This window comes from Pleurodeles waltl, chromosome 2_2, assembly GCF_031143425.1.
Source record: "Pleurodeles waltl isolate 20211129_DDA chromosome 2_2, aPleWal1.hap1.20221129, whole genome shotgun sequence".
NCBI lineage: Eukaryota > Metazoa > Chordata > Amphibia > Caudata > Salamandridae > Pleurodeles > Pleurodeles waltl.
Window position 1 is genome coordinate 1,141,282,911 of NC_090439.1, and position 24,647 is coordinate 1,141,307,557.

Here is a 24,647-nt window from a genome sequence, read left to right on the forward strand (position 1 = left end):
ACTTAATCCAAACTTTTACAAAACTTCTAAACTCTAAAAGAAATGCTAACAGGGACTAACACAAGGCCCTAGCAGGACATTTAAAAATTTAGAAAAATAGCTCAAATTTCAAAAATCAGTTTCTAATGACAATTTTTGGAATTTAGTCGTGTGATCAGGTATTGGCTGAGTAGTCCAGCAAATGCAAACTCTTAGACCCCACCGCTGATCCACCAATGTAGGAAGTTGGCTCTGTATATACTATTTCAAAGTAAGAAATAGTGTGCACAGAGTCCAAGGGTTCCCCTTAGAGGTAAGATAGTGGCAAAAAGAGATAATTCTAATGCTCTATTTTGTGGTAGTGTGGTCGAGCCGTAGGCTTAGCAGAGGGTAGTGTTAAGCATTTGTTGTACACACACAGGCAATTATTGAGGAACACACACTCAGACTTACTCCAGACCAATAGGTTTTTATATTGAAAAATATATTTTCTTAGTTTATTTTTAAGAACCACAGGTTCAGGATTTACAAGTAATACTTCACTTAGATACTCTAGGAACTTTGAATGAACACAATATCATGTACAGTCTTTGGCAATAAGCTATATTTAATAGTGGATAGTGCAAAAATCAACAGTTCCTGGGGGAAGTAAGTAAAGGTTAAGTTTGCAGGTAAGTGAAACACTTACAAGTCTCAAAGTTGGGTCCAAGGCAGTCCTCTGTTGGGGGTTCAAGGCAACCCCAAAGTTACCAAACAGCAGCTCAGGGCCGGTCAGGTGCAGAGGTCAAAGAGGTGCCCAAAACACATAGGCTTCAATGGAGAACAGGGGTGCCCTGGTTCCAGTCTTCCAGCAGGTAAGTACCCGTGTCCTTGGGAGGCAGACCAGGGGGGTTTGGTAGGGCACTTACAATGTCTAAGGTTTTACTTAGACACTGTAGGGGCATAGTGCTCATGCACATATGCCCTCACCTGTGGTATAGTGCACCCTGCCTTAGGGCTGTAAGGCCTGCTAGAGGGGTGACTTAGCTATGCCACAGGCAGTGTGAGGTTGGCATGGCACTCTGAGGGGAGTGTCATGTCGACTTAGTCATTTTCTCCCCACCAGCACACACAAGCTGGGAGGCAGTGTGCATGTGCTGCGTGAGAGGTCCCTAGGGTGGCACAAGACATGCTATAGCCCTTAGAGACCTTCCGTGGCATCAGGGCCCTTGGTACCAGGGGTACCAGTTACAAGGGACTTACCTGGGTGCCAGGGTTGTGCCAATTGTGGAAACAAAGGTACAGTTTAGGGAAAGAACACTGGTGCTGGGGCCTGGTTAGCAGGGTCCCAGCACACTCAAGTCATAACTTAGCATCAGCAAAGGCAAAAAGTCAGGGGGTAACCATGCCAAGGAGGCATTTCCTTACAGTGTGCATAATAAATATCTACTTTGTCATCATTCAGCAGTTGCACACATTGACAAGATAGAGCTTGAAGAATGGAAAGATGTGATCATGTTTATGTGCTCCAGGCAGCAGTGGGGTAGCTGTGTTCTCAAGCTGTAGTGCTCATCAAACAGTTTGTGTTCTATTGCAAATAACGCAGTTAAGGTAGTAACCAGTGATGCTGCTTTCCTGATGTAGAAAAGCATAGGACCTGTCTTCGTGTACACAAAGGGAATTGGGGCAAAGAAGCACCTGTCCTCTTTGACAGTATATATGAGGTTGCTTTCAGAATGTGAGCATGCGAAGAATACATAGTGACAGATTTTCGCGTTACAACGTTGGAGATCTGCACCTGTCAAATATGCATGGTTTGCAAAATGGGGGATGACTATAGATAGGGTGGAGTAGTGGACTCTTTCCTTCTTATTTGAGAAGGCTTGTTTTTATAGCAGTCCTGAAATTGAGGAGTGAGGATATGGAACACTATTAAGTGAGAAACATAGTCCATTGCCAAGCACAAAGCAGGCTTAATGGACACAACTTTGAGGCTGTACAAGGTTTGGATGTGGCCAGAAAGGTTTGGCTCTTTGAGAACAGTTTGCATATAAGGTAGGCAACAAACAAGTATGTTGGCCAAATTGTTTAGAAAATAAGTACTAGTAACTTTTATTGGGCTTAGTTTTAGCTTTTATCCTTCGGGTCTGATGAATGTTTAGTGAGTTATAGGCTTGAGAAATGTCACAAATTTGAACACTAACAATGTTGTAACTGGCACCACAGTGGTTCAACCCACACAGGGATACACAACAGAACGCAAAATTAAGGTCAGGATAAGTGAATATAAGAGCAACATACAGAACTGACTAAAATCATCCCGTGTGGCTGTGCATTGGTTGGAGCCTAGCCATATTACCCAGTTATTATTCCAAATACTAAAAGTCGTACCATGGGAGGTTGGAAGGGACAATCAAAAGAATTTTCTAAAAGTGGATTTTTTGGGGATTAAACACACTGGAATATGTTTGCTTTCTCTAAAGGGTTTTTGATCTTTCATTTTTCTCATTAGCACTGCCATATGACTGTTACACTATGAAATTCATTGAGGCCAATGTGAGTTTGTGTAAAATATACAGATAATAATCTGTAAAATGTATAATATTGTTTGAACTGGTAATTTCTTACATGTAATGGACGTCAGTGGATGCTTATTGGGTATAGGTGTTGAGGTGTAGTAGACATCCATATGGACCCTTTGCTAGAGAAGGGCTATTAGGAGTTCACATAAGTATGATTTATTGTTCTGCTATTGAGGTTTTATTTCAACGTTTTTATTTTATGTTTCTGTTAGTCTTTTCAGTCTCAGCGAAAAGGTCATATGTCTATTTGTTTTAGTTTTGCTAGAATCACCATTGACATACACTTTAACCCCTTCGCTGCCATGCCTTTTCCTCCTCAGGTGCCATGCCTTTTTTTGGGGCAGTTCTCGCTAAGGCCCTCATAACTTTTTGTCCCCATAAGCTACCCGCGCCACATTTGCTTCCTTTTTTCCAACATTATAAGGATTCTCGAGGTACCCAGAGTTTGTGGGTTCCACTGAAGGAGACCAAGAAATGTTTTTTTTAAATGGGGAAAAAATGGCTGCAGAAGAAAGCTTGTGGTTTTTTCCCCCCTGAAAATGGCATCAACAAGGGGTTTGTTGTGCTAAAATCACCATCTTCCCAGCTTTCAAGAACAGACTGACTTGAATCAGAAAACCAAATTTTTCAACACAATTTTGGCATTCTACTGGGACATACCCCATTTTTACTACTTTTTGTGCTTTCAGCCTTCTTCCAGTTAGTGAATGAAGTGGGTGTGAAACCAGTGCTGGATCCTTGACAGCTAAATATTTACAAAAAGTAGACAAAATTCTGAATTTAGCAAGGGGTCTGTTTTCCTACAGACAATAACAGCTGAAATACAAAATATTGAAATTGAGGTGAAAAAAACAGCCATTTCTCTCGAAGTTTTACTCTGTAACTTTTTCCTGCCATGTCAGATATTCAAAAGCAATATACCGTTAGGTCTGCTGGACTCTTCTGGTTGCTGGGACCCTAGGTACTCAGAGCCAATAAATGAGGTGCACCTTGCAATGGGTTTTCATTGTATACTGGGTATACAGCAATTTATTTGATAAAATATAAAGAGTCAAAAATAGGTATCAAGGAAACCTTTGTATTTCCCAAATGGGCACTAAATAAGGTGTTGAGAAGCAGTGGTTATTTGCACATCTCCGAATTCCAGGGTCCCCATACTAGCATGTGAATACAGGGCATTTCTCAAATAGACTTATTTTTTTACACACTGTCTTACATCTGGAAGGAAAAAATGTATAGAAAGACCAGGGGCATTAACATTTGTTCTTATATTCTGTGTTTCCCTAGGTTCCCCAATACAAAATGGTACCTTACTTGTGTGGGTAGGCCTAATGCCCGCAACAGGAAATGCAACGTGGACACATCACATTTTCCCAAAGAAAACGGACCAGCTGTGGATTTTGGCCCGTAGCTCAGCCGGCACCTAGGGAAACCTACCAAACCTTACATTTTTGATAACTAGACACCTAGGGGAATTCAGAATGGGGTGACTTGTGGGTCTCTCACCAGGTTCTATTACCCAGAAATCTTTGCAAACCTCAAAATTTGAGAGAAAAAAACACTTTTTCCTCACATTTCGGTGATGGAAAGTTCTGGAATCTAAGAGGGGCCACAAATTTGCTTCCACTCAGCGTTCACCCAAGTCTCCCGATAAAAATGGTACCTCACTTGTGTGGGTAGGCCTAGTGCCCGCGACAAGAAATGCCCCAAAACACAACTTGGACACAATACATTTTCCTAAAGAAAACTGACCTGTTTGTTGCACAGTGCCTAGCTGTGTATTTTGGCCTCTAGGTCAGCTGGCACCTAGGAAAACCTACCAAACCTGGACATTTCTAAAAACTAGACACCCAGGGGAATTCAGAATGGGGTGACTTGTGGGGCTCTCAGCAGGTTCTTTTACCCAGAATCATTTGCAAACCTCAAAATTTGACCAAAAAAAGAAAAAACACTTTTCCCCTCACATTTGGGTGATAGAAAGTTCTGGAATCTAAGAGGAGCCACAAATTTCCTTCCACCCAGTGTTTCCCCAAGTCTCTGATAAAAATGTACCTCACTTACGTGGGTAGGCCTAGTGCCCACAACAGGAAACACTCTTAAACACAACATGGACACATCACATTTTTACATTGAAAACTGATGTGTTTCTTGGAAAGTGCCTCGCTGTGGGTTTTGGCCTCTAGCTCAGCAGGCACTTAGGGAAACCTACCAAAGCTAGACTCACCAGCAACTACTCTGCACAGACACAGCAATCACCAATGATATCCCACTAAAAAGAAAAGCAAATTAGACATAAGACAACACAAATATCTTTGTGCACAATTCTAAGGACAATTTCACACACAATCCTGCATTTAGTACACCACCTACAAACATGTCATTCATGCATGGTAACAATAATCCTTTGGAGTAAATTGTTTTTACTTACCTGAAACATGCAACTATGCAAACCGCAGGTCAGCCACTGCTAAAACCACAATAAGCCACAGCATAGGAAGCAAAAGCTTTGACCTAGAACAAAAAGGAGAAATAAACTGTTATAATCACAAATGCAAATACTTCGCCAGTTGAGAAACACTCTGCCACCAAACATTTAGAAATTTTCCCTGGTGTCTAGTGTTCTCTGCCACTCTTGGGGGCAGATGGGCCTAAAAAAACTATGCTGATCTGCCCCTAAGGGGTGCAGAAATTTGCCACCAGTACCGTGCTGAATCCCTTGCCCTAGAGGCCACCACCCACACAAAACAAATCGAAACAAAAAAATCCCTGGTGCCTTAGTGGCTTCTGCCCCCCTAAAAATAATAGGCCGATCTGCCCCTGCCCCCCTTTGGGAGCGACCCTTGCCCCCACACACACAAAGCACACACAAGATCCCTGCGCTAAGTGGATTCTGCTCCCCTTGGGGGCAGATAGGCCTGAAAGAAAAATAGGCTGATGGGCAGAACTGCCCAACAGTGCATTGTCCCCTTTAGGGGGTGACCCCTGCCAAGGGGCCGCCCCCTCACCCAATAAGCAAGGCATTCCTGGTGTCGTTGTGGCTTCTACCCCCCTTGGGGGCAGATCTCCCTAAAAATAATTGCCCGATCTTCCCCTGGGGGGGGGGGGGGGGGCAGAAGGGGAGCGAACCTTGACCAAGGGTCCGCTCCCTGCCACATAAAAGAACACAAAAAATAATAATCCCTGGTGTCTAGTGGGCATTCAATGCGATCGGCAGCAGAGTTGGTGAAAGAGACATCGAGGGAAAGGAAAACCCTTTGCTTTTCCCGATACCTCTTTTAGAGGAATTGCCTCCCAAGCCCCTGCCAGAGAAGAAACGTAGCTTCTTCTCTTGTGACGCGCTGGAAGGAAATGGCTTCCAGCACGTCAGGCGGCCTCTAATGATGTCTGCGCTCAATCGGGGGTGGAAGGGGAAGTGATTCCTCTTCCTACCCTGGAGGGGGGGGGGTCGGAGGGAGGCCCTCGGGGGGAGCGCTAGCGCTTCCCCCAATGGCCTGGTGCAGGACGTAACGGTTACGTCCTGGGCACCCGAGCAGTGCTGACCAGGATGTAACCGTTACGTCCAGGGCACCCAACGGGTTTATTTGTAGTCTCTTCCATTGTTAGTCTGTCTGTATATTTGCTATTTGAGAGCGGAGGAGCTAGCAGCACTTGTCTCGGTCGGTGTTTCACCAGCCTGAGTAATGGAGTAGCAGGTTGACATTGCATTCGTTGCATGGTAGATGGGCATTCTTGCATGCAAGTTTATTCATTCTTTTAGTTATTTTTTTTGACACGTCGAGCATTTGAACAGTTACATATATTTATCTTAGGCATCTCACGTAGTGTACATGAGCGAAGTGCACCAGTACAACTCAAAGCACAGCGTCAGTTCGGGCGTTCAGTCCATCGCTCACTTTGTGCGGGCGCACTGGATTCTTTCATTTACAGTCACACTTTTACTAATTAGCATTTACCTGTCATTTCAGTGGTATTGATGGATTTTTAAATGCATGGGTGACACGTGCACTTTTGCATTTTGGTAAGTTGTCACAAGTTCTAAGCCCCCACAAAAATGTTTGTTTTTAGTATAATCTTTTGGCTTTTGTCACTTATCATTTGGGCTCATATATGGGTTATTAACTTGCATATTAGGATGTTAGTTATTGAGGGTTACACACTTTACTAAGCTGTTCGTCTTGTTTTCACTTCATGTTTACAATTTGTATGAGATGCATGCCCTCTGGGTGTTAAGGCATGGTAATGGGTGCAGGAGTCCCTGTCAGTGGCATTGAATCCTGAATGTTATTATTTGTAGAGACCCCTAAAGAAGGGTTGTTGGACCCAAAATGCATTTAGGTTTTGTTTGCAAATGATAGATACAAGTCTGTTATTCGAATGATATTTTTTTATGTATTGAATGGAACACCACTAAGGAATGTTTTGGAAACTGTATAATCTTAAGACAACTTTATAAGTGAAAAGATTGGATTCAAGCATTTATCAAATTCATTAAGCGTTGAAGTGATCCTATGGTTCTAAGCAAGTTGTGTCAGGTAGCTGGGCTTACCTCCAGCACTAGTGAAGATTATTGGTACGGTGCACATTCGAGACTGCAATTTCCCTGACAGCATGCACATAACATTCTGGGCAACAATTTTTTTAAAACTGCAGCATGCGTTCAAGGAACATCATATTTTGTTGTGTGAGTTCAGTAATGTTTAGGGTGGTTTTATTGTGTCTTTTGGCACACTTTTGACACGTTCTCCAATGGCAAAATTGCAGGAAGAGTAATAGTGATCTTTTGTAATAATCTGGTGTGTTCTGGACTAGTGTGGTAAAATGTGTTTAGGCAATATGAAAGGGAGTGCAAGCTCGGATTTTATTTATGGACCAGTAATTCGTAACTGGCTTTGATAGTTTTAATGGTGCCAATGGGCAAACACTAACCCTGTTGGGTCACCGCTCTAGATGTCCAGAGGACCACCACCAGCAGCACAGGAAACAAACATCGGACACCTACATATTCCATATGCTGCCCATTCTTTGATGTAGGGACACTACAGTTGGTGATGAAACTAGGAGACATCCTCGCCGCAAAGCTGGAGCCACCTTGATTAAGGTGCAGGCACTGCTATCCGATACAATAGCATTGCAGTACAAAGATTGGGCAGATACTGCAGGAAGAGCTTACAGTCCAACAAGCAAAGCCTGTGACCAGCGTGATCCCTGCAATCCTATATACACATGGCTCTAGGCAATTAAAGCCTCATAGAGTATGGCTGGGAAGCATCTAGTGCTCCAGACACAACCACCACCCAGTGCAGCCCCGTAGAGGTACGACTGGCTGACCTTCACAGACCGAATGGCAGTGACCACAAAGCTCCTAAACCCAGGGAAACAATAGCAAAACCCCAAACAAGCAGCCACTCTGTGGTCAGAAACAAAGCCTGTCCTGGGTGGAGGTGCTTCACACCTCCCCCTGTAGGAACTGTAACACCTGGCGGTGAGCCTCAAAGGCTCAAGCCTCAGGTCAGAGCAGTGCCCCAGGGCACTCCAGCTAGTGGAGATGCCCCCCAGCTCCCCCCTCCCAGAAAAAGCCCCACTCTTGGCAGCAAGTCTGGTGGGAAAATTAGGGAAAACAAGGAGTGACCACCCCAGCCAGGACCACCCCTAGGGTGTCCTGAGCTGAGGTGACCCCCTCCCTGCAGAACCCTCCATCTTGGTCTGGAGGACAGGGACCAATAGGGATTGGAATGTGCCCCCCTCCCCAAAGGGAGTGGGCACAAGGAGGGTGTATCCACCTTCAGGGACACTAGCCATTAGCTACTGCCCTCTGACCCCTAACACACCCCTAAATCTAGGATTTAAAGGCCTCCCTGAACCCAGCTCACCAGATTCCTGGCGACCTACAAGAAGAAGGACTGCTAAGCTGAAACCCCCAGAAGAAGGAAGATGACAACTGCTTTGGCACCTGCCCTACCGGCCTTTCTCTTGCTTCAAAGAACCTGCAAAAAGACCAGCGATGCGTCCTGCAGGCCCAGAGGACTGCCCTGTACTGAAAAAGACCAAGAAGCTCTGTCTGAAGAAATCTACATTAAGGACTCTCACCTCACTCCAGATGCGTGAGTTTTGACCCCGTTCACCCGACAACCACGGCCCATGTCCAGATGATCCACCCAGCAAGAGAGGGTCCCCAGGTGATTGTGGGAAGGTGCCCAACCTGAGTTGGCCTCTCCACCCCTCCACGACGACACCTGCAGATTTCATCCCGAGGATCCCCCTGACCACGAAGCTCTGGACGAAGGTATTAGACGCCTTAAGGCACACTGCACCCGCAGCGCCCAGGCCTTGGAGAAACCGACCTCCGGTGCCTCAACGTTCAGCAGGCGGCCCTCCTCACTGTCCGACCGGTGGTGTGCCCGAGACAGTCACCTCACCAGCAACACAGGGCCGGTCAGGTGCAGAGGTTAATGGAGGGCCCAAAACACATAGGCGCCTATGGAGAACAGGGGTGCTCCAGTTCCAGTCTGCTGGCAGGTAAGTACCTTCGTCCTCGGGAAGCAGACCAGGGGGGTTTTGTAGAGCACTGGGGGGGACACAAACAGGCACACAGAACACACCTTCCAGGGCACTGGGGCGGCCGGGTGCAGTTTGCAAAGCAGGTGTCGGGTTTGCTATTGAAAGGAATGGAGGGACCTGGGGGTCACATAGACGATGCAGGCAGGGCACAGGGGGGCTTCTGGGGCCAGCCACCAACTGGGCTAGGAAGAGAGCCACCTGCTGGTCACTCCTGCACTGGAAGGTGGTTCCTCTCGATCCTGGGGGTTGCGGGTGCAGTGCTTAGTTCAGGCATCGGGTTCCTTGTTACCAGGCAGTTGCGGTCAGGGGAAGCCTCTGGATCCTCTCTGCAGGTGTCGCTATGGGGGTGCATGGGGTCGACTAAGGGTACCCACGTCGTCGTAGTCGCCTGGGAGTCCTCTCTGCTGTGTTGGTTCTCTGGACCTCGAGCCGGGGGCGTCGGGTGCAGAGTGAGAAGTCCCACGCTTCCGGCGGGAAGAGAGACTTCTTTGGAAGTTACTAAAAAGTTGCAAAGTTGTTGCAGTTTTTGAACAGTGCCGCTGTTGTCTGGAGTTTCTTGGTCCTTCGGGTTCAGGCCAGTCCTCTGAGTCCTCAGAGGTTGCTGGTCCCTGTCGGATGCGTCGCTGTGCAGGTTCTTTGAGTCTGGAGACAGGTCGGTAGGGCTGGGGCCAAGTCAGTTGTTGTTTACGTTGTCCCTTCCAGGCTTTCAAGTCAGCAGTACTTCTTTTTTCTTCAGGTTGCAGGAATCTGATTTCTTGGGTTCAGGGTTGTCCTTAAATACTAAATGTAGGGGTGTGTTTAGGTCTGGGGGGTAGTAGCCAATGGTTATTGTCCTTGAGGGTGGCTACACCCTCCTTGTGCCTTCTCCCTGAGGGGAGGGGAGCACATCCCTATCCCTATCCCTATTCCTATTGGGGGAATCCTCCAATCTGAAGATGGAGGATTTCTAAAGGCAGGAGGCACCTCAGCTCAGGGCACCTTAGGGGCTGTCCTGACTGGCGGGTGGTTCCTCCTGGTTTTCCTCATTATCTCCTCCAGCCTTGCCGCCAATAGTGGGGGCAGTGGCCGGAGGGGCAGGCATCTCCACTAGCTGGGATGCCCTGTGGCGCTGTAACAAAAGGCATGAGCCTTTGAGGCTTAACGTCAGGTGTTACAGTTGCAGGGGGAGGTGAGAAGCACCTCCACCCAATGCAGGCTTTGTTCCTGGCCACAGAGTGACAAAGGCACTCACCCCATGTGGCCAGAAACTCGTCTGGTTGTGGCAGGCTGGCAGAAACTGGTCAGCCTAGCACTAGGAGTCGGACTGGTGTTCAGAGGGCATCTCTGAGATGGCCCTCTGTGTGTATTTTACAATAAATCCCACACTGGCATCAGTGTGCATTTATTGTGCTGAGAAGTTTGATACCAAACTCCCCAGATTTCAGTGTAGCCATTATGGAACTGTGGAGTTCGTATTTGACAAACTCCCAGACCATATACTCTTTATGGCTACCCTGCACTTAAAATATCTATGATTTTGCTTAGACACTGTAGGGGCATAGTGCTCATGCACTTATGCCCTCACCTGTGGTGTAGTGCACCCTGCCTTAGGGCTGTAAGGCCTGCTAGAGGGGTAACTTACCTATGCCACGGCAGTGAGAGGTGGGCATGGCACCCTGAGGGGAGTGCCATGTTGACTTAGACATTTTCTCCCCACCAGCACACACAAGCTATGAGGCAGTGTGCATGTTCTGAGTGAGGGGTCCCCAGGGTAGCATAAGACATGCTGCAGCCCTTAGAGACTTTCCCTGGCATCAGGGCCCTTGGTATCAGGGGTACCATTTACAAGGGACTTACCTGGGTGCCAGAGTTGTGCCAATTGTGGAGCCAAAGGTACAGTTTAGGGAAAGAACACTGGTGCTGGTGCCTGGTTAGCAGGGTCCCAGCACACTTTCAATCATAACTAGCATCAACAAAAGGCAAAAAGTCAGGGTGTAACCATGCCTCGGAGGCATTTCCTTACAAAAAAAAAATTGCATTAAACGTCTGTATATTCTAACCAGACCTGTAGACATGGTATGGAGTTCACCCGCATTTAATGGCGCTTAATATGGGTATAGTGTGTAGCCGGCTAGGACTGGCTAGATCGCTCCATCGTTGCAGTGGGGACCCAGTCTTACATATGGAAGTGGATATAGAGGATGACTTGTAACCAATTCCTTTGTTCCTGAAATGTGAATGGTATTTCTAACTAGTTGATCAGGCCTGTAATGATTGGGTACTGTGGCCTCATTGTATGTATTAAATGTCTGTGTGTGCCATCTGCTGCAGGAAAACGTACCCAAGAATAAAATACTTCACATTTATATGCTGTGTGTGCCTCGATCACGAAGGTAATATCTCCACCTGCCATAGGCAGGCCATGTGCCAGAAGATTTGCTGTAACAGCTGTAAGAGGCTTTCTCAGTTTGTTGTACACCTAAGGTGTGGCACCCTATACTGAGTCCAGGCAACACTTGTGATAGTGAATAGGTGTCCAGATAGCAGAAGCTTTCTATGGGTAGCTGAGGCGAGCAGCTGAAGCCTATTCAGGAGGACTGTAAAGCACTTGCAGAACTACAGTAGTCAAACAGTAACTTGCTCACAACAAAGAACCACACAAGGGTTGCTTGCAAAAAAAAAAAAAAAAAGAATACTTTATTACATCAGTACCTCTAAACTGACATTGGTATGTCTCCCTTTGGAGATATTACTTAAAATATACACATACAATATCCATCAGAAATAGCATAGAAATATACTGGGCCCTAGGGGAGGGCCTAACCATATACTAAAAAAGTGGAATGTGAAAGTGACTCCGGCCAAGGTAAGTGAGGTGGTTAGCTAGGAGCTGGGGGCAGTTAGGAACACCAGAGGTAAGTACAGTAAGTGACCCCAGCAACCAGGAGTAAGTCAGTTACCCACCCAGTTGTCCCATACACTAACACAGAGGATAGTGGTTGGAGTTTGTGGAATTCAGGACACTTCCCAGTGGACCCCGAGGAAACCATGAGGCAAGAGGATGGATGGAGAGTGCCCTTACCCAAGGATATCTAGAAAGCATGAGTACCTACACCAGGGATCCGGATGCAGAGGGGAGAAGGGACTCTCTCTGAACACTGTGTATGCCTCTGATTGTCCAGCTGCTATAACAACCCGTGGACCAGGCCGGTGGAACCCAGGGATGGATTCCAGACGTGGAGGACCTGCAAAGGAAGGGGACAGAGTCCATCTGCGGGGTCCATGAGCTGCAGAAGTTCCCAGGAGTAGCCTATGAGCTATCCCTTGATGGTCGCCGGATTGCAGGATGCTTAGTGACCAACCAGATCACCAACCAGAACTTGCAAATGAAGCCAAAACAGGAGCAGACGAGGAGTTTGCACAATTTTGGGGACCCTCAAGGTCCAGGAGACTCTATTCAGGAGGGGAAGTCACAGGTGGCTCTCAGCACACAGGAAGGACATCCGAAGTTGTGGTGTCCCCACGAGTGATCCACAGGTGCTGGTCACAGGGAGTCACAAGGAGGCCTTAGCAGCACAACAAAAAATAAGTCCCACGTTGCAGGAGTTGTAGGACAAGAGATGATTTTAAATTTGCAGAGTGCTGACAAGTCCAACATTTGTGGTGCACAGGGGTCTCAGTCCAGTGGCAGGGGCAAGGGCTTATAGTCTCCCAACTTGGATAGAAGACAAGCAGGACCCAGAGGAGGTCACAGACTCATCACCTGTGTTGCAGGATCTTCTGACGTCTGAGGACAGCAGAACCCACCAGCCGGTCGACATTGTCTTGAGGTGCCTGTGGATGCAGGGGAGTGACCCCCTTCATTCCAAGAGAGATTCCTTTGTTCTTTCTGGTGCAAACAGAGTCCTTGTGACCCTGGAGGATGCACACCCTTGAATGTTGCAGAATTCTTGCAGGATCCAGAGAAACAATGTTTCAATGGGAGCGTCCCCACCAGAAGCAGACTTGTTCAGTTCCAGCGAAGACCAGCAGCGGTTCCAAAGGCCAGGAGCGGATGTCTTCCAGAGAGTTCCTTGAAGAGTCTTGCTTGATGAATCTAAGGACCTACCCGTGGGCCTTAAATAACATGAAAAGGGGGTTGGTCACTCTCTAGGGTGACCCACCTATCAGAGGGGTCCGGGACATCATCTACCTGGCCTAACCAGTCAGATGCTCCCAGGGGGCCCTGCAGATCTTGTTGCCATGATGGCAGACTCAACTGGCCACCTGGCAGAGCTCTGTGCACCTTCCTAGGGAAGGAGCTGGACAAGGGAATGGTCACTCCCCTGTCCTTCGTGCAGTTTCGTGCCAGAGCGGGAACCAGAGGTTTCTGCACTTCTGCAAACCGGATTATGCAAGGAGGGCAAATGTGCCCTTCAAAGCAGTCTGGTGGTGCTCAGAGACCACCCCACCCCGGCCCTTAGCACTTCTAATACACAGGGAGAGGTGGTCACACCTCTCCCTTGCAGGAAATCCTTTGTTCTGCTCCTCCGACCTGAGCCTGACTCACCAGCAGGAGGGCAGAACAGTGTCTGGGTTCAGCAGCAGCGTGGGCTGGCAGCTACACCCCGTAAGTGCACAGGCAGAAACTGGGGGATACTCTAGGGAACCCCCAGAGTACCTGGTGTCATAACACCAAACATGCTTAGGCTCAGAGAAGCCAATATGTTGTTGGACCACTCATGTTGACCCGTGTCCACCACATACCTTAAAATGGCTTCCCTGCACTTAGAGTGCAGAAATTGGTGTGGGGTCTGTAGGGGTACCCTGCTTATGCAGGGGTACCCTCAAAGTTAGACATGCACTCTCCCCTTTGGCTGAAAGACCTACCCAAGGTGTGACTTATAATGTCTAAGTGCAGTGATTAGGTTTGGAATTGGAAGGGTGCATGCACCCTTTCACACTGGCTACAATGGCAGGCCTTCAGACACAGTTTGCATGGGCTCCTATGGGAGTCAAAATACATGTTGCAGCCCATAAGGTTACCCCTGATGTACCACTGCCCTGGGTAACTAGGTATCATATACTAGGGCTTTAAATGGGTGCAGAAGTATGCCAATTGTGGGTGTAAAAAGTAACCAACAACTACATTTAGGGGAGAGAACACAGTCACTGTGATCCCAATGAACTACCATCCAAACACAGTGACATCAGGCAAAAAGTGGGGGTAACTATGCCAGAAAGATGGTACTTTGCTACAACAGCATGTCTACCTTAACAGGTATGTTAATTGTGTTTGCCATTTCAATTAATGGAATTCAGAGAAGAAAATATTACAATGGGGTTATCCTTTTAAAGCTTCAAGCATGAACAATCTGCAGGCAAAAATAGAGGTTTCCTATTAGCCTGAGGAGGATTAATCCCTAACACCATGTACGTTTCTGTATATGGTGAAAATGGAAACCTTGGGCACACAAAAGAACTACTCAGGAGATCTATTAAATAGGTATGTTAACTAGAATGTTGATGGGGCCGTGTTATACGGTTCCTATGAAATAAGTAGGACTGTGTATCAGGTCAACATAAGCTTCAGGATATAGGGACTCAATCCATTTATACTGTCAGGAAATGTTGACAGTTACTAGCTAGCTCAGAGTGCACCACCTGAACCCCTAAATTTACCAGAGTACCAGATGGTATCGGCAACCTCGAACATGACTACTCTGACTCCTCAAGGAACAGATCTAAACTTTCATTGTTAATTTGTATGCCCAAAGACCGAAGAAAATATAGAAATGGCTTTTCAAACATTTATTGAAACAGTTGTATTCTTGTGTATAGAGAATGAGCTGTGATCATTAGGGAAATTAAACAAGGCATTGTAACCAGCATCATGAGAAAGGTCAAAAAGATAAACAATTTGACCATGTTAATGTCACTACGCATTTTCCTATCTGATTCTACTTACACTATTGAGAGCATAGTGGGAGTACAATCTACCAGATCTGTTGGGACAGCCCAAATTCCCAGTACCTGGGGAAGCCAGTCTGATGTAGCGCAGGCTGTCATTGCAGGATGGAGGCCAGAGTCAGCAGAGTTGCATCTAGGTCACAATGCACCGCATTCCAGGATGTTCCCAGCAGAAGTGCCCCTCTGCCAAATGTAGCACAAAAGCAGTTTATACAATGCAAGCACAATTCATATTGTATTGTCAGAGGTGCAGAGCTGATGCGATTATATGTCTGGAGTTTCAGAGCTGTCTCCAATAGACAATTGTGATACAAGGGCATTGCGTACTGTGTGCCTAACCTTCAACGTGGCGTACAGACTACAAGTCAGAAACGCTTACAAGAAGTAAGGTACATGTACAGTGTCTTCCTAGTACATTATTGCCTAAGAGTAAAACCATGTTAAAAAAAAGTCACCTTCAGAAATGATATCAGGCTAAAATCTGAAATCTAAAATGGAGACTTTATGCGGGGTTTGGAGTGAAGGATATTGCTAGTGCTCCAATGCATTTTGGGTTCTGATGGAAATTGAGGGGATGATACTGTTGCACCTCCTTCTGATTCCTCCTTTCTGATGGATACCCCTACCTGTGGATTCCTCACAGAAAGAATTCTCCCCTCGTGCCAGCCTCGCCAGAAATGTCTTCTAGCTCTGCACGTCGACGATGACGTCCCAATCGCCCGACTCCACGCGACGCCGTATGACGTCATCCAGGCAATAAGAAGCCCTCGTCGACGTGCAGACGTCAGTTCCCTTTCTTCCGTGCCCGAGTAACGGTTAATTCTTCGAGGCTCACAGGGAGCTACTGTTTCCAACGACGGGTACAATGTCTCAGCCAAGGAAATCTGGCTTTAAACCATGTAACCAGTGCGGGGGTCAGATGTCGGTTACCGACCCCCATGAGAATTGCCTCTGGTGCCTTAGTTCCGACCATGAGGTCGAGTCATGCGGCTCTTGTCAGCGCATGAACCCTAAGGCACTTAAAGAGAGGGAGGCGAAATTGTTCTTGGCTCGATCCAAGAAAAAGAAGGAGAAGCGTCATCGGAGGGAGTCTTCTTCGAGATCCTCGAGATCTCATCACCATCATAGTGACTCTCAGCGCCGTCACGGTTCTCGGCGCCGAACGAGCAAGGGACGGTCTAGATCAAGATCGGCTTCTCCGTCAGCTCGGCGCCGTCCGACGTGGGAGATTAGCCCGACCGTCACCCCTCCGCCTCCTACGACCCCGACGTCACCCGGGTCGGTCTTTGAGGTCGAGCCTCCCCAGAGGCCAGAAGGTTCTCCCGGCCAGGAGTTACCTGGACCTTCCTCGGCATCTATGCCGGCGCCGGTGCAGCAGCAATACCCAGCTTTCCCGACTCCGGGAACGGACCCTGCAGCGTTCTTAAACGCAATGCTTAACATTTTTACTTCCATGACGCCGGGTGGAAGTCAAGCAGGTCCGTATGGCACTCTGGCCTTTAATTTGGGTGTTCTGGCGTCTTATAAATCGACACCCTTCACCCCATTTTTATCTGCTGCACCTGAAGTGGCGCCGATGCCCATGATGTCGCCCAGACCGTCACCTGCTACGGCGCCGTTGGATTCGCCTCGGATCTGATCGACTGTTAAGAATCCTGTAGAGCCGGAGGTTCCGGCTTCGGACGGATCCGAGGTTCGGCGCCGATGAAGATCTTCGGCGTCGGCCGACGCTTATCGACGCCGGGTCTGGAGTCAAGGCTTAGATCAAGACGTCTGGCCCTGGGACTTTTGGAGGAGGAAGAGTATGCAAGACAACACCTGGAGGAAGGTGAAGTTTTGGAGCCCTCTGGTGACTTCCAGGGTCTGGATACAGCCAGTGGCTTGGACACTTCCCCGGAGTGGGATCTAGCTTCCCCTGGTGAGATCACTGAGGAAGCAGCTTCATTCCTCGCAGTCATTCGGAAGGCTGCAGACTTTTTAGACCTTCCCCTCCTTACTGCGGAAGTCAAAAGAAATTTGTTAACACGGGTTTTGCACTCGGCTTCTGCTTCTGCTGAGCCTCTTTTGCCCTTTAATGAGGAGCTGCTGGACCCCATTAAGGACATCTGGATGAAACCTGTGTCCACCGCTGCGGTCAACAGGGCGGTGGCTCGTCGCTATCGGGCGGCACCTGGTGATCCGGTGTTTCTCTCCAGACAACCAACACCGGAGAGTCTAGTGGTGCAAGCCTCATGTTCATCCAGATCCTCTCCTGGCTCGTTTCCCGGAACACCTGCGGACAGGGAATCAAAAAAGATGGACCATACTGCAAAAAAGACCTTTTCATCTTGCAGTATGGCCTTAAAGTCATCCAATGCGACCTGCATACTGGGGCGTTGCATCCATGCCCTTATGGAGGAAGCGAAGGGCCACCCTAATTTGTCCCAGGAGATGTTGCAGCTGTTGGCAAATGCTCAAGTGGCAGCGACTCAGGTGATCCAGTCGGGATTGGACACTTCGAACTCTGTGCCTAGAGCTATGGGCACGACCATAGTTTCTAGGCGACAGTCTTGGCTACGATCATCTGGCTTCTCGTCGGACGTGCAGGCAACACTTCTTGATCTTCCCTTTGATGGAGAGAGGCTCTTCGGCACAAAGGCTGACTCTGCCCTGGAGCGTTTTAAGGAGAGCAGAGCTACTGCAAGATCTTTAGGACTTCAGTCTTCTGCCTCATCCTCTTTTAGAGGTTTTCGGAGGTTTAAAGGATTTGGACATGGCTCTTCCTTTCGTGGAAGATTGCAAGGACCACAACAATCTGCTTCTACCCTGCCATACAGATCCTTCAGGGGTTAGGGGCAGAGTCCGTACGAGAGGAGCCACCTTGCAGCACTCTGCCTCTTCCTCTTCCTCGGGAGGGGTGCAGCAAGGAAAGCAGCCGTTGTCCTCCTCCACTCCCTGTCCACTTGTCTCCGGTAGGGGGAAGACTTGCCCATTTTCTTCCGATGTGGGAGGTTACACATCAGACTCCTGGGTCATCGACATTGTGAAGAAGGGCTACGCTCTTCCCTTTCGGGAATTCCCTCCTCCCTTCCTTCCCTCCCCGCCCATCCTTCTGTTCTTAAGACCATCTTCCCCTATTACAGCAGGAAGTATTGTCCCTATTAGCAAAAGGTGCAATAGAGTTGGTTCCCGAGCAAGAGAGGGGTCAGGGTTGTTATTCAAGATACTTCCTGATTCCCAAAAAGGATGGTCGGTTGAGACCGATTTTGGACTTGAGGATTTTGAATTGGTTCCTCAAGCTGGAAAAATTCAAAATGCTGACCCTTTCACAGGTTCTTTTGGTGTTGAACGAAGGAGACTGGATGGTGTCGGTCGATTTGCAGGATGCGTATTTTCATATTCCGATCCTCAAATCGCACAGGAGGTATCTCCGTTTTGTGGTGGGATTACAACGTTATCAGTTTGCGGTCCTCCCGTTTGGTCTTACTTCAGCACCTCGAGTCTTCATAAAGGTGATGGCAGAGCTCAGAAGAAGGGGAATAGCGGTATTTCCCTATCTGGACGATTGGTTGATCAAAGCCAAAACTCCAGAGCTCGTGCGGCGCCATCTCCAGTCGACAACTCAATTGTTATACGACCTGGGTTTTTCAGTCAATGTACCCAAATCTCACCTGGAGCCCTCTCAACGCCTCCTGTTCATAGGGGCAGTATTTGACACGACATTGAATCGGGCCTTTTCTCCACCCCAGCGGGTCCAGGACATTCTGGCGTTGATTCCAATGTTTCAAAATGGAGCGGTAGTTCCAGTCCTCAAGGTCCTTTGTCTGCTCGGTCTGTTCGCTTCTTGCATACTGTTGGTCACTCAGGCATGCTGACAAATGAGGGCTCTTCAGTGGTGCGTCCGCCGGCAGTGGTTTCAACACAAAGGGGATCTCGAGGACTCAATAAAGATCTCCAGAGACACTGCAGTGGATCTTCAATGGTGGGCAGCGGTCGACATCCTGTCACAAGGAAGGCCGTTCTCGCTACCCCCACCAGTGGCCTCAGTGGTAACGGATGCTTCCACTCTAGGGTGGGGAGCTCATCTGGGGGACCTGGAGATCAAAGGCCTTTGGTCTCCAGTAGAACAGAGATTACACATCAATCTGTTAGAATTGCGGGCAGTACGGCTGGCTCTCAAGGCCCTCCTCCCTTCCATTCGCGGTCAGTCAATCCAAGTTCTAACGGACAACACTACTGCGATGTGGTATATAAACAAACAGGGAGGAGTGGGGTCGTATCTTCTCTGCAGAGAAGCTCTTAGTCTCTGGTCCTGGCTTCAGGAGCACAAGATCTGCTTGGTTGCACATCATTTGGCTGGAGTCCTGAACGTGCGTGCGGACATTCTCAGTCGACGCAGCTCGGTCGACCACGAGTGGCGTCTTCATCCAGATCTGGTTCTGTATATCTTCCGGATGTGGGGATATCCACAAATAGATCTGTTTGCAACTCAAGAGAACGCGCAGTGCCCGCTATTTTGCAGCCTCCAGTATCCGTTGCAAGGAGCTTTGGGGGACGCGTTTCAGATGACCTGGAAGGGTCAGTTGCTTTACGCGTTTCCCCCCATACCCTTGATTCAAGTCATCCTAATAGCTCCGGATTGGCTGAGAAGGGTGTGGTATTCGGGCCTTCTCCAGCTCTCTCAGTGCCCGCCGCTCCGTCTCCCTTGCAGGGTGGACCTCCTCTCGCAGTCGCAGGGGCAGATTCTACACCTCCACCTCCAGAGCCTGCATCTTCATGCCTGGAGATTGAACGGGGCAATCTGAGTTCCTTTTCTCTCCCACCAGATGTGGTGGAAATTATTTTATCGGCCAGCCGACACTCCACCAAGTCAATCTATGCTAATCGTTGGGCTAAATTTGCATGCTGGTGTGGAGAGAACAGTTTAGGTCCCTTAAAAGCTAGTTTATCTGACATTTTGTCATTTGCACTCTATCTGGCACAGAAGGGTTGTGTGATTGCCACTGTCAAAGGTTATTTGTCTGCTCTATCCGCTTTTCTGTGCCTTCCTGATCAGCCATCCTTCTTTAAATCGCCTATTGTTTTAAAGTTCCTAAAGGGGCTCACTAAAAAGTTTCCACCAACACCATTCGTATGCCTCAGTGGGACCTTAACTTAGTCTTAACGTTTCTAATGGGGTCCCCGTTTGAACCAATGCACTCTTGCTCTTTACGGTTACTAGTATTCAAAACTGTTTTCCTGGTGGCCATAACATCTGCCAGAAGGTTTAGCGAGCTTCAGGCTCTCACTGTGGAACCCCCATACCTTTCTTTCTTTAAGGACAAAGTGGTGTTAAGGACTAAGGCAGCTTTCCTACCAAAGGTTGTTACACCCTTTCACCTGGGGCAGTCGATTACTCTCTCTTCCTTTTACCCTCCACCTCACCCATCCAAGGAGGAAGAGAGGCTCCACCGGCTGGATCCACGAAGAGCACTGAGCGTCTACGTCGCCAGGACGAAAGAGTTCAGACAGGATGATCAGCTCTTCGTTGGGTACGTGGGGAAGGAAAGGTAGAGCGGTCCACAAGAGAACGCTATCCAGGTGGGTCATTCTATGTATTAAGATTTGCTATTCTTTGGCGAAGAAAGATCCACCTGTGGGGCTTCGTGCCCATTCCACCAGGGCCAAAGCAGCTTCATCGGCTTTGGCTAGAGGTGTTCCTGTGGCTGACATCTGCAGGGCAGCGACCTGGGCATCCCTCCATACTTTTGCCAAGCATTACTGTTTGGATGCTGAGGTTAGGAGGGATGGCCATTTTGCTCGCTTGGTGCTGCAGGATTTCTTGGTTTGACCATTCGGGCACCCACCTCCGGAGGTAGTACTGCTTTGGGACTCTATTCTTTTGGTGAGGAATCCACAGGTAGGTGTATCCATCAGAAGAATAAGTTACTTACCTTCGGTAATGCTTTTTCTGGTGGATACAGTAACTACCTGTGGATTCCTCATGGTCCCACCCGCCTCCCCGTTGCCTGACTGGTCAAACCGAGAAGTCCTTGGGTGCGCATCCTTATTCTTGTAATTATGTATATAATTGTTTCATGTATATAGTTATAATAACTTTATATGCAATTCCTCTGCGAATTAAGGTAGTTCAAAGAAGACCTTTTGATCTTGGTTTATATGTATGCACATATTTATTTCTCTCTGGTATTGAGCATTCATTACTGTTATTTAGAATGTGTTTTATAATAAATGTTCTATTTTCATTCATTTGGATGAATATGTGGTCTTTAGGTTTAACCTGTTTGCCTCTATGGCATGTAAAAAATTGTGATAACTGACGTCTGCACGTCGACGAGGGCTTCTTATTGCCTGGATGACGTCATACAGCGTCACGTGGAGTCGGGCGATTGTGACGTCATCGTCGACGTGCAGAGCTAGAAGAAATTTCTGTTGAGGCTGGCGCGAGGGGAGAATTCTTTCCGTGAGGAATGCACAGGTAGTTACTGTATCTACCAGAAAAAGCGTTACCGAAGGTAAGCAACTTATTCTTTTTCTACATTTTTATGAGCTGGAAGGCCACTCATGCGTGGAGGCTGTTGTCACACTGTTCTTTGGATATTCCATTTTGTGAAGTATTTTTATAGTAGTGTTCAGTGATGTAGAGGTATACCTCCTAACGCATGCATTGTGCTACATCCTTCTTTAACTTCTTGATCTTGGTCTACAAAAGAAAGTCCTTTGTTTTCTGTTAGGGTTATATTTACATCTTCAAGTCTAGTCAAATGTTCTGTGACTTTCAGATTATACTCTAGGGTTTGTATCGCAATCAGTACGTTGTGAGAGAGACATTTTGCAATATTTAAAAGTGAGAAGAAACAGTCCCTTATATATTTCCACAAGATTAATCTCCAGTCCTTGCTAAAGGCCGTGTATTCCAAATAAATCCTTGGTTCGCTGGGGATGATTAAGCCTTTTTGTGGCCATAATACTATGTAAATACTCTGCTATGAGGACCCCATGTAAGTTCACTTGGATTTGATAACTTATGAAACTAGAACATTTTTCCCTTTTATTGGCTTTGCTAATGCCAGGATCATTCGTATGTTATGTGTTTTTTCTGTCAGGCAGACTTACCAAAAGATGATGGATTGTGGTACAGAGTCAAAGTCAAGCATACAGTCAACAAGTGATAGAAGAGGTAGCTGGTTTGTGAACTGTTAATGCACTGTGATGTAGTGTTCTTAAAAAGGTGATCTTTCAGCTAAACTGGAGTGGCGTCATATGCTGATGGAACAGGCATGAGACTAGAAACTGTTACTGCAGAGCTGAAATCTGAGGGACCTCTCAAAGCAGGGTTCTTGGTAAACACGCTCTTAGTAGCTCATATTTATGCAGAACTCGAAGATTGTAAATAAATATCATATATCTTTGAATAATTCACCCTTCAAATACACAAATTCATAGACTGCATTGCTGTCTGAACGTTTATAGGTCAAGCTGTGGGCTACTGCAAGATTTGCCGTTCTTTGATTGGCAATCTTGTCTTGAGGTCTGTATATAGTGCTGCATCTTTGGCTCTATGGCTATAAGAAGTTGTGTTCCTTTGTATTTCAGAATTCTTTCAATTTTTTCCCCAAAAGATGTCAGTTTGTTTTGTTCTCTCAATCTAGTTTAAGGCTTGCTTCTGTGTATCCTCCCTAACAGAAGTGTCGACAGAACGCCTGCATCATTACACTGATTACTGCATTGGCTCTAATTTATTTTAAAACTGTCAAAATTTCAGTCAATGCTTAAAGCTTTACGTTAGCATGCCAGTGGCTCAAATATGTTGGCAACTGATTTAAAAAGTGTACCTTCCGTGGAGCGTCACCACCCAAGAAATCTGTGGATTCCCTCTTGGGGGGCCTAATGTAATAACCTATGTCACTGTCACAAAGGCTGTAATTTGTAAAATTGATGAATTTTCAATCACAACGTAGGCTTTTACTATGTGCCAATCCCAATTGATGACCCCGCAGTTATGCGGGGTCATAAAATAGGAAACTTTCACAGATTCGAAAAAGATAATGAAAATGGATACCGATCCGCAGTTTGAAGGGTCATGCTGCGGGCTTCCCTTCCAAATTGCAAATCACTGAGATGTGTGAATGTTTTGTAATCTAAATCTGTTCCCAAAACATTGAAAAAATGGTAGCCTCCCGATTTTGGGTTACCGATCCAGTTGCAAAGGGAAGAGGTCCCCTGATGACCCGTCCTCTTTGTGAATATGAAAAGAAATGTTTGGCGAGTATGACACCTTTTCCAACTCTCAAAGTAACTTTTTAGTACTTAATTGCAGAGTGAAGTAAAACGGGCTGCATTAAAAAAAAAAAAAAAAAAAAAAAGTTTTTTTTTTTTTTTTAAAATGTCACTAAGATTCCTTTTTTACCTGAAGCAACCTTTCAGTGCATAGGTTGGTTTGTTCAATCTGATTCCATTTGCAAAAAGGTTCTTTGTACATCATACTTCGGTTATCACTCTATGTAAAAAAAAAAAAAAAAAAACACAGTAGATTTATTTATTGCCCAATGTTTGTTTACTGAATTTCCTTTAGGAAATGAAGAAAAAAAATGCAGAAAATGAAGACGAGGATGAAGAAAGCAGTGAAGACGACGAAGAGGAAGGCGTCTGTAATTCAGATACAGAAGAAAAGGGTGGTACTCCACAGAGAAGACTTCATGTGTTTACTGTCAGCTCCACTGAGTATTTAAAGCTTCGTGGGAAACTGCAACACGAAGAGCCTGCCAAAGTGTTTACAAAGGAGGAGGAAACAGGTACAGATTGTATATTGCTCAGTGTTCCAAAATGTTATTGCTTTTTTAACTGCATTATTTATTTGTATTGAGATTTTCGTAAAGGACATATTTCGGCATCCGGCATGTTTCTAATATCTCATTGGCATCACATAGATAGTAAGGGTAAATCCAGGTTTTTACTAAATTTGTGAACCTCTGTAAGTCAGGCTCCATGGAGTTTGCATAGGTAATTTGCCTGCCCTTTGGCAATGTCCAACATCTGATTACAAGGCCAGAAGAAGCACTAGGCCATGGAGTTTGCATAGGTAATGTCCCACATCAGACTGCAAGTCCAGAAGCAGCACTGGGCCATGGAGTTTGAGCAGGAAAAGCTGAGGGTTGAGCATATCAATGAGAACAAGGAAAGAGAGGTAAGGGTTTTACAGGAAAGGAATCTTGCCGGTACCAGTACCGTGAGGCTAAACAAGTTGAAGGCTGGCTGTAGCTTCTCCATGAAGTATTTCATCCTCCCAATCTTCCCAAAGTGACCATAAAGACTATGCCACTAGTAAAGATGGGATTTTGCAGCTGCCATGTTTCAAGTTTGCTTGTGTGATGGAGAAGCTGAATGAGAAAGACAGGGCGGTTGAATCCAATTCCAGCTTTATTTTGGCAAGAATACCATAAAAGCACATCTTAAACAACAGCTTTACTTTAAGACAATTTAAAAAGGACAGGTATAAAATCCTCAAAATAGTAAAAAACACCTCATCCAAATTCATATTACACAACATGCAGGAACTCTAAAATAAAATTTAAAACATAAATATGTGCAAACAAAATATTTTGATTTAAGAATCTTAAACCAGACACAGACCCTCGCGAT

The 24,647-nt window shown here is 46.7% G+C and overlaps 1 protein-coding gene across 9 annotated transcripts in view; it reads left to right on the top strand.

Moving 5' to 3' along the window:
• The window catches only part of NUGGC (nuclear GTPase, germinal center associated), a 1,501,499-nt gene that overhangs the window by 644,061 nt on the left and 832,791 nt on the right, over window positions 1-24,647 (top strand). For all 9 annotated transcript variants that reach the window (XM_069221057.1, XM_069221058.1, XM_069221055.1 and 6 more), the window contains one exon: window positions 23,581-23,800. In XM_069221057.1, coding sequence (XP_069077158.1) covers window positions 23,581-23,800 — 220 coding nt within the window. The remainder of the gene's footprint in view (window positions 1-23,580; window positions 23,801-24,647) is intronic.